Source organism: Chlorocebus sabaeus, chromosome 1, assembly GCF_047675955.1.
Source record: "Chlorocebus sabaeus isolate Y175 chromosome 1, mChlSab1.0.hap1, whole genome shotgun sequence".
In the NCBI taxonomy this organism is placed as follows: domain Eukaryota; kingdom Metazoa; phylum Chordata; class Mammalia; order Primates; family Cercopithecidae; genus Chlorocebus; species Chlorocebus sabaeus.
This window is the reverse complement of record NC_132904.1, coordinates 16748691-16759450: the sequence shown is the minus strand read 5'-3', so window position 1 is coordinate 16759450 and position 10760 is coordinate 16748691. Positions and strand designations below refer to the sequence as shown.

General features: G+C 38.7%; 1 protein-coding gene and 1 pseudogene across 1 annotated transcript; both read left to right on the top strand.

The window, feature by feature from the left end:
- Nucleotides 1-352: 352 nt before the first annotated feature.
- LOC103242058 (olfactory receptor 4C3D-like) lies at nt 353-1287 on the top strand. The gene has a single exon (XM_037997621.2). It carries the CDS (start codon nt 364-366, stop codon nt 1285-1287), a length of 924 nt encoding a protein of 307 aa, XP_037853549.2. The 5' UTR covers nt 353-363.
- Nucleotides 1288-9424: 8137 nt separating this feature from the next.
- LOC119624195 (olfactory receptor 4C6-like) lies at nt 9425-10226 on the top strand (annotated as a pseudogene).
- Nucleotides 10227-10760: the final 534 nt, after the last annotated feature.

Below are 10760 nucleotides of genomic sequence, written 5' to 3'. Positions count from 1 at the left end.
GCTCAAAAGCATGGGACACTGGAACAACTTAGCAAAGTCACATGGAGTTGGAACAAGAGGAAGAATCCAGATCTCATGTATGTAGTCAAGTATGTTCTCAGCAAATTACATGGGAACTGTTGCCTTATAAATGTTTTGCAGGTGATAATACTAGGGATCTGAAGAGACTGAAAGCATTATGGAGGAAGTGAAAATGAATAATTTAAATAATTAGTGGGGTGAGGGAAGCCAAAGTCATGCTCCACAGTTAACTACCCTATCTTTATACTGTGAAATTCAGACTGTAATCCTTTAATGATTAATAGATAATCTTTCTTTATCTCATGTAGGTAATTCAGACCCCTGGAAACTATTACTCTCTGAATGGATGACCTCAAGCCTCCCAACAACGTGACTGAATTCACTCTCTTGGGGCTCACACAGAATCCATACTTGCAGAAAATACTCTTTATTGTCTTTTTATTTATTTTCCTATTTACTGTGCTCGCCAACCTGTTCATTGTCATCACCATCTCCTCCAGCCCCACACTTTCATCACCCATGTACTTCTTTCTCACTTACTTATCCTTTATAGATGCCTCCTACACCTCTGTCACCACCCCCAAAATGATCACCGACCTGCTCTACCAGAGAACAACTATTTCCTTGGCTGGCTGCCTGACTCAGCTCTTTGTGGAACACTTGCTGGGAGGCTCAGAGATCATCCTCCTTATTGTCATGGCCTATGACTGCTATGTGGCCATCTGCAAGCCCCTGCACTACACAACCATTATGCGACAAGGGATCTGCCACCTTCTGGTGGTGATAGCCTGGATTGGAGGCATCCTGCATGCCACTGTGCAGATTCTTTTCATGACTAACTTGCCCTTCTGTGGTCCCAATGTCATTGACCACTTTATGTGTGACCTCTTCCCATTGTTGAAACTTGCCTGCAGAGACACCTACAGACTTGGGATGATGGTGGCAGCCAACAGTGGAGCCATGTGCTTGCTCATCTTTTCCAGGCTCCTCATCTCCTACATAGTTATCCTGAGCTCCCTGAAATCCCATAGCTCTGAAGGATGGCGCAAAGCCCTCTCCACCTGTGGTTCCCACTTTACTGTCGTTGTACTCTTTTTTGTGCCTTGCATATTCACTTACATGCGTCCTGTGGTCACCTACTCTGTGGACAAGTTGGTGACTGTATTCTTTGCAATCCTCACTCCCATGTTAAATCCTGTAATTTACACCGTGAGAAACACAGAGGTAAAAAATGCCATGAGGAGCTTGTTGAAGAGAGTAACTTAATCTGTGCATAATGGCAAGAAGGTGATGATATGTATAAATAGGGAGGATTATATCTGTGGTAAATTGTGTGAGACTATTCACAAATTTACAGATCATTGACAAAAACAAAACAAAGAAGCAAACAATTTAAAAAGAACCCCAGAAACTAACATTTATTGAGCACTTAATATTGGCTAGGTCTTTTTGCTAGCTATCTTGATAGCCTTTAACATACTTTACCAACATTTTGTGTTCCTGTGCATTGATTCTGGATATGCAATGGAAAGAACAACTGTAAATCCCTAGCTTTATAATTTTGGAGTATGAGTATTTTTTTTTCTAGAGTCTCACTGTACTTTGCTAACATATGTTTGCTTCATACATATGTTACATATGTGAAATTGGCTTTTGCATAGAATCTTGATCTCAGAACTTTTAAAAATTTTGGTTGGCTCTTGGTAAAGCAAAATAAAGAAGCTAGAAATCCTTAGACATGAGTAGATGGAGGGTGACAATTGAGGAGCAAAAGAACCACTGGTGATTTTCTTCCATTGCTAATTTGTTCCTTACCTCCCTTTCTCTCTCTCTCTCCTTCTCTCTCCTTTCCTTCTTTCTTTCTTTTTTTTCCTTCCTTCCTTCCTTCTTCTCTTTCTTTCCTTCTTCTCTTTCTTTCCTCCCTCCCTCTTCCCCTCCCCTCCCCTCCTCTACCCTCCCCTCCCCTCTTCTCCCCTCCCCTCCTCTCCCCTTCCCTCCTCTCCCCTTCCTTTTCCTTCTCTTCCCTTCCCTTCCCTTCTCTTCCCTTCCCTTCCTTCCTCCTCCTTTCTTCTCTCTCTCTAATCATGAATCTACTGAAAGCAAAGAGAGATACCCACAAAAAAGAAAGCCATAATTAATAACCTATCTTAAAAATTTGTTCCTTGTCATGAAAAATAAGCTGGAAATTCTGAGATTACACTTAGTTTGTTCTGATTTTCTTAAATCTCCTCATAGCTCACAGTTTTTCTTGAATATAAAGGACTTTGTTTTGTTTTCTTCACTAAGATTTGAGAAGCCATTTGAAGCAGCAAGATTAAACATTCTTGTATTTAATCTCAAAAAGGCATATGCTAAGTTTCCAAAGTTATTGCTCATTAGATATGCTACATATATTTATATTAAATAAGTGTCTTATTATTTATCAGACGCGTTCACTTCAGTTAGGTGACTGAAACCATACACTAAATTGCCAGTTTCAAGATTACTGCCCCCATTTTATAGAGAAACAAATGAAAGTTAGGATAGGTACACAAATTTGCTTGTCTCAGATCACACATCTGAGTTTCAGCAACAAAATTTGACTCTAGGTCTTTCAAATCTCAGTCCTACTTCAAATAAAACAGTTGTTTATGGTAAGTTTATATCCATAGATAAGAAATTTATATGTAATCTTAGTGATTCACTAGTCCTTCAAGAAAGATGATGCCAAATTTGTTGTAGCCTTCTATAACATGTAATATATATTATTACTGAAATATATTTCAGCAGTAATGTTCCTATATACAAATGGAAAATACCAGACCCTTCTATGTTACTATAAAACATTTCATGAATCAAAGTTTCTCTGACTGTAACACAGTTACTTTTCACAAATATTATCTTTCTCAAGCTCACTGGTCATCTTGACCTATTTCTTCCATGATTTGAGCATACGGTAATGCCAGAATATGGAATTTCCGTTATTTTGGGTGGGGGGATGACTGTGTGTTTCAGCTTATGCATGAAAGTTTCAAATTCATAAGAAATAGAATTTTTTCTCACAAAACGTAGGCCCAAAAGATGATATAATAAGCACTTAATCTAATAAAAATAATTAAATTTGCAATTACTGGTGAGATTTAAATATTTCAACAGAATCTAGATGAAATAATTTGTGGTTCACTTTGTATCATGATTGTTAGGTCATGGTTGAGTGTAAGCCAGGGATAGGGATAGTTGAGAAAGTGTTAAGAAAAGTGTTGAGAAAATGTTATTTCTATTCTAACTCAAAAAGAAAGGTTTGAGGATGGAAACTAAGGTCAATGATTGTGTCTTAGGAGCTACACCAAGTGCTCAGTGGTGGGGTGAGAAGATTAGTGAGACACAAATTATAAATTGTTCACAACAAACTTGGAAGGTGTAAAACCAAAAGAAGAAATGTAAATAAACCTGGCATTCTCAGTGGATGAAGTCCTGCCGGTTTATAAAGAATTTTAAAGAGTGTTAAGACATCCCTTTGCACCCATCATCAAGAGTCTCTCATGAGGACCAACTTCAATCTGATTATTTCTGGTGCTTAAAAATAAAATGATCTAAAAGTAAGTATGTACATTTCCCCCTATAAAATAAGCAGAAAAATAATATTTGGACCTGATGTATAAGGATGCTATGGTTTAATCTAAACATTCAATTCAGTAAAATGCTAGGCATTATTTAGGTAAGGGGAGTGAGCTTATTATTGTTAAGGCCGACTATGAAGCATACGTATTGTTAGGTTTTTTACATACTTTGCCTTCTGCCATGATTGGAAGCTTCCTGACACCACCCCCGTCCCCACCACCACAGGCAGAAGCTGCTATGCTTCCTGTACAGCCTACAGAACCGTGAGCCAAGTACGTCTCTTTTTCTTTATAAATTACCCAGTCTCAGGTATTTCTTTATAGTGGTGTGAGAATGGACTAATACAGATAAAATAAAATACGTAAATTGGTGGATAGTATATCTGTGGTGTTAAATTTCAGAGGCAGGGTCATTAGGAGAACAAAACATCTAAAAAGCCTCCTCAGAAGGAAAATAAGGAAGAAAAAAAAGTTGAAGATCGTTACTTTCATCCATGTCTACATGGTTAGGTAAGAACACAGAGTACCTTTGGTGCACGGAAAAGATAATTCAAGTGCAGAGGTTGACCCATCACCTGTGAGCTCAGATCCAGTTAAATTGAGGGACTCTCCCTTCGCAGGATACTTCTAGGGTATTCAGTCAAATATGTTAGTGAACCGGTTGTAACCTGTGAAATATATTGCAAATGTAGAATAATAATTTTATTACTATTGAAGGTAGAAAAAGAATGAAGGCTATAGGCCAGACACGGTGGGGCTTACACCTGTAATTCCAGCACTTTGGGAGGCCAAGATGGGAAGACCACTTGAACCCAAGAGTTTGAGACCAGCCTGGGCAACACGGCAAAACCCTGTCTCTGCTAAAAACACAAAAATTAGCTAGGCATGGTGGTGCCTGCCTGTAGTCCCAGCGTCTTGGAAGGCTGAGGCAGGAGGATCGCTTGAGCTTCAGGAGGTCGAGGCTGCAGTGAGCCATGATCCTGCCACTGTACTTCAGCCTGGGTACAGAGTGGGATGCTGCCTCAGAAAAGAAAAAAAGAATGAAGGCTATAACTCCAAATATTTTGAAAATTAAAGCCATATTATTTAAGAATACTAAATGTTATGGAGTGAGAAGGAATTTAGTCCATATTGTTTTTCTGGCTGAGGTTCATTTTTAAATTCTTAAGAATGGCAGCTATCCTGCAGTTAGATGTGACACAATTTCAAGAATAGTCTGAAAACATGAGAGAATCAGACTAGGTATTAAAAAATTAAGTCCTGATACTTGCTAGGTGGCCCAGAGAAGTAGTACTCGCGTTTCTTCGTCTATGCTGTCAGGCAGAAGGATAATTGTGTGGCCATTCTGTTACGAAGGACGGAGGGTAGCTGAAGAGAAAATCATTGAATGGGGAATGCCATGATCTAGTTTTGTGCTTGTGAAGCATCAGCTTGGCTTGGCTCCAGTGAAGCTCTGCCCCTTGGAAAAACCCAGTCACTGCAGGGGTGACGTGCTGTGATTAGCTTCTCAGTCAACAGAGACACAGCCTCAAAGGGAGGCGGTTGGAATGAGGCAAGTCTGCACATTGTGGAATTCTGTGCTATTTCAAAGTGGCACTCTGCCCTCTTGTAGCCCAGGCCTAGGACCGAAAGATGGACATCTTATTAATGATATTTCTTCTGAAATGTGGCTTGGAAGCTCTTTACAAATTGAGCTCAAAGTGCAGCGAAATGGCAAGTGTAGTCCCATGAATGATTTTGTAGACAGCTTAGCTGGCTACCTTTGTTGGTAACTTTTCCTATTTAGATAAAATGTAAGCTTCTTTGCCAACCAGCACAAGAGTTGTTTTTCATTTAAGTTCTTGGACACTTAGAACAACTATTTTAAATGTTTCTCTAAAATCCCCAGAAACTCTAGCCCTGTCAACTTTCCATTAAATGATGAGATGATTTATTTTTTGGCCGGGTCCTGACTTACTTTGACACTCTACTGTGTCATGGGTCCTAGCTCTTCTGTACAAGAAAGTTCACGTGAGTACGTCCTGGATGGGGCCAGACTTTCTGTCCCTCTGACATGATATTAAAAACGTTTTCTTGCATAATCTCTGCCTTCTACCTAGCGGGATCATAAGGTAACTGGCTTTTGGGAGTCACAGAGATGACACCAGACACCAAATGAACCTTGGTGATGGCCTTAAATTTTTGTTTGAGCATTAAACATATTCCTATTAATTTGAGCTACTATTTTGAAACGGTTAAAATAATTGAATCACTTAATTAGATGCACTATTATATTATGCTTAAGATGTCTATTAATTTGCTTGTTTTATTTGTATATGCAAATTCAGATCTCAGAATGGAGAGACTTTGTCAACAATTTGTAGCTTGCTTTGCTTTAATCTTTTTGGCAAGCTATCAAAATTAACCACTGACGACAGCACTTTCGCTCCTGGAGGCAGAGACTGGCACTGCCATTGCCTGGGCCCCACGGTTCAGTACGGTTTTCCTTGGATGAAATCAATTGCATAGATTTAATTAATTTAATTAAATGTTAAGTATGTACACAGCACAGCATTAGAAATGTGGTGGAAAGAGAATAAATTAGACACCCTTAAGCACGCCCAGAAGAAGATAAAGTCAACATGACATTAAAAACATTAACAAAAAAGACAATTGAATTATTGTCAATATGCAACCTCTACAGGTGCATGTAACACATATCCAGGATGATGGCGGACACTGGGGAGGAAGTGAGGCATTAAGGAGAAGGGGTAATAGAGGGCCCTCTGTTAACAGAGGGCAGAGGCGGGAGGAGGTCGTGAGCTTATGTGAATGGAAGATAATAATGATGACTATCTGAAAAGTGCTCTCCAAACATTCTTATGCTTATTATTTCCTGTAATTCTTGTGAAAGTGCTGTGAGGAAGACACAAAATTCTTGGATAGATTGTAGAGCACACAGGTTAGTGGCCTGTGCTGTGAACTTGATGACATACTCACCCACAGGCTTAATCAGTTTCACTAGGTACCCAAAACTATCCACTGCAGCAGAAAGTAAAGATAGCAGTAGTGTCTATCTCATATGGCTTTTGTGATATTAAAAGAAAAAATCATGAAAATCTTCGCACAGTACCCTGAAATAGTGAGTGCTTTGTACATTGACTTTAATTACGATTGCATTGTTTTATTTTCACAAGGTTTGAAGTTTTTGTTGTCAGTAAGTGGCAGATTGGGCCAGAGAGCTAAGTCTGATCCCTCTGGATCTACGAACTTTTCCACTGTGCAAGACAGGCTGAGGTGCTGGCAGTAAGAGTTGGGTTTGACTGCAGTGGAGGAAGACAACAAAAAGAGAGGTTGATTACCATGGGAAAGAGGCTTGGATGTCAGGCTGAGAAGTGGAGATATATATTAGTAGTCAAATAAAATATGACCGATTCATAGATTTTAAGGCAAAAGGGCATTATTATTATTATTGTATAGTGTACACCATTTAAAAATATTTTAGGTCTTGAGATTGCTCAAAGAAAATCTTACTTGAAAGTGTAAATGCTTAATACAGATAAGAGGTAAGCTGCTGAGTTTGGAAAGGACAAAGTCCCTGAGACAGCTTCTTTGAATTCCTAGCATTCCACTCATCTACTACACCCACCCCACACTGCAGATGAGGAAATAAATTGAGACCCAGAGAAGTGAGTAATAACATGTTCTAGGAGTTAGATGGACAACAAAAGAATGAAATCCAGTTGCACTGATTTCCCCGATTGTGTTCTCTCCACTTCATTAGAACTATTCAAGAACTTTAGAAGTTCTTGGGCTGCAGGTGGGAGAGGCTGGGGTTAGTACCTATTATTGATCTACAAAAAAACCTTTTGGTAGCTGTCTATTTAGTAAAGTGTAGAATACTAAGAGTGGGCCTCTAGGTGTTTAGAAAAGTCTTAGGGAACAGAGTTTACATCTCCATTTAAAGCAATGGTCTCTGATACATTCTAACCAAGTGGCACACAGCCTCTATTTAAGTGTCTTTAACAAAGATGAATTTGCTACTTACTGAATCAGTTCCCTTACCATGTCATTTGGCTGTGCTAGCAATTGCATTTAGCCAGCTGAGGCTGCTGTTCACTTCTTCAGAGATACAGCATAAAGATTCAGAACTTATGCTTCAAGATGAGATTACCTAAATTCATAATTCCCACTTATCTTAGATGAGATGTTTAACATCTCCAAGCCTCAGTTTCCTCATCCTGAAGATGTGATCTTTTATAGTACACATCTTGTATGATACAAAAAATAAATGCAATTATGCATGTAACAGATGCAGTTCATTGACAATACATAGTGAATACAAAATACAAGTTTTGAATTGATATTTTTATTATTCTTTAGAATCCTTTATCTGGTAGCAGCCTTTCATAAGGAAAATTGGAAGTGAGAAAGTGAGTAATGAAGGAGGAGTGATATGGATTTACATTAGCCACAGAATGATTTAGACTGATTTAGACTCATGTGCAGGGATGGTGTCAGTTAAGTTGTAGATCTGAATCTTCTTGGAGCACAGAAAGAGGCTTCAGATTAAATTTGCTTTAATAAGCATATCTGGACAATGATTAGAATACTTGAAAACTCAGTTAATCACCGTACCTTCTACTTTCAGGATTGGAACATACATATTCCAATATACATATATATAATGAGAATATGCTCTTAATTATGGGATCATCATTGGATTTTACTACAGAAGTGTTGAATAAAATAATCCCAGGAAGCATAAATCTATCTTACTGGATTGTTATGAAAATGAAATTATATTATGAAGGACAATATCTCATCCCATTTTCAGCATTCAATATTATAAAATAAGCAATACGGATTGTTAGTATGAATTTTAGAGTAAGGAAAAGCTGGATTTGAGGTTTACTTCAGTGTTTACTAGTTGTGGGAAATTGCATCACTTTTTTTTCACCTCTCTAAGCCTCAGTATCGAATATGTAAGAGTATCTCATAGGATATTCCACTGACTGAGACATAGTAGGGACTAACTGAATATCAGAAATATGTAATAATAATTATAATAATTCAAATTTGGAAAAAAAGACATGTAGATAAAAAAGTATAGTTGTTAATACATGAATAATCTTTGGCATGTGAACTGTGCTGTGAATTTGATGACACAGTATCAATGTCACCAAGAGCCTACAAGACACTTAACCAGCTCTCAGCTAGCATGTTCTAGGTGCTCAATAAATGTATGGAATAAATAAGTGAAAATTTATATGACATTTTCTTGGGTGTGTTAATGAAATGAATGTCAGCATCCTAGCTTGGAGTTACCCAAAAGCAAAGGCTAAGAGAACATCTTGTATATAAGTAGTTTATTTCAGAAAACAGAATGAAGGTATTGGGGAGAGTGAACAGGGAAGGAAAGAAAGTTAACCCAAGATGGTGTTAAGGTGATTACCATTTATCAATTGGCTCCTAGTTACTGATGGTCAAACGTGTTATTCCCTTCATATTTTCAGATGTGTGCACCAGAATGATGAGGCAGTGTCTCCTATGTGTCACAGCAGCAAGCAGCACAACAGAACGCAAGAGAGTTCCACCAGTGAAAGGAGGCGTCTTTGTGGGGATCAGTAGGATGAAGCTGCTGCAAGGTTTTAATTCCTAGCAGCTGTTTTCTGTAGCAACAACTAAAGAAAAAAGGTAGGTTAAGAGGGTGTGAGACAGAGTGTCAAAAATGCCCAACATACCTGTTGATTAGTAATTAAAAGTAATACTGATTTTGAAGATTTTTCAGTTCAGAACAATATGCTTTCATCAGCCCGTCTTAAATGGGGACTTCAAATAATGAGACTGAATTCATTCTTTTGGGCATTACAAAAAATCCAGAACTAAGGAAAATATTCTCTGCTTTGTTTCTCACCATGTGTGTGACCACAGTGTTGGGAAATCTATTCATTGTGGTGACTCTGGCTGCAAGTCAGAGTCTGAGGTCATCTATGTACTTTTTCCTTACTTCCTTGTCTGTCATGGATGCCATCTACTCTTCCGTCATTGCCCCTAAGATGACTGTGGACTCTTTATCTGAGAACACTACCATTTCGCTTGAAGGTTGCATGACCCAGCTCTTTGCAGAATATTTCTTTGGTGGTGTAGGGATCATCCTTCTCACTGTGATGGTCTATGACTGTAAGCCCCTGCACTACACAACTGTCATGAGTTCACGGGAGTGCTGCTATTGGTGGTAGAAGCTTGGATGGGGGGATTCATGCATGCCACATCCCAGGTCTCTTAGTCCTCCTCAACAGTGGGGTGATGAGTATGGCCATCTTCCTTATCCTAATTGCATCCTACATGGTCATCCTGTGCTCCTTGAAGTCTTGCAGCTCTATAGGTCAATGCAAAGCCCTCTCCACCTGTGGCTCCCACCTCACGGCGGTCATCTTGTTCTTCGTGGTGTGTATTTTCTTGTACACAAGGCCTGTGGTCACTTACCCCATAGACAAGGAAGTGGCTCTTTCCTTTACTGTTGTTGCACCCATGTTAAGTCTGCTGATCTACACCCTGAGGAACATCAAGGTAAAAAATGTAAGAAAACTGTGGATGAAACAGGGGACCCTAGGTGGTCACTAGCTTACATGCTAAGAGTAAATTTTTAATGTAAGACCAGTAAGGTTTTACTCTCCTCATTCCCTCTAATCCACTGGATACACAGGAGCCAGAGGCATTTATAAAATTTTTTTTCATTTGGAGACAGGGTCTCACTTTGTCTCCCAGGCTGGAGTGCAGTGGCACAATCAGGTCTCACTTCAGCCTCAGCATCCCGAGCTCAAGCAATCCTCCTGTGTCAGCCCCCAAGTAGCTGAGACTACATGTGTTACAGTATTTGAAAAAAAACACAATGTTTAAATAAAAATGTTTATTTTAAAATTAAAATATATATGGGCAATCGCCAATTATATGAAATAATTACTAGGTTCATTCATTCATTGAAGAATATTTGCTGAGTTTGTAAAAAGTTTCACATACTCTTCCAGGAACTGGGTATACAGTGTTAAACAAGAAAATATGTTTTCATCATGTGTTGGAGCTTACATTTTAGTTCAGGAGATGACATATAGAAATGAAAATAAAATCATACAGATAATTGATTCTCAGAAAACTGTA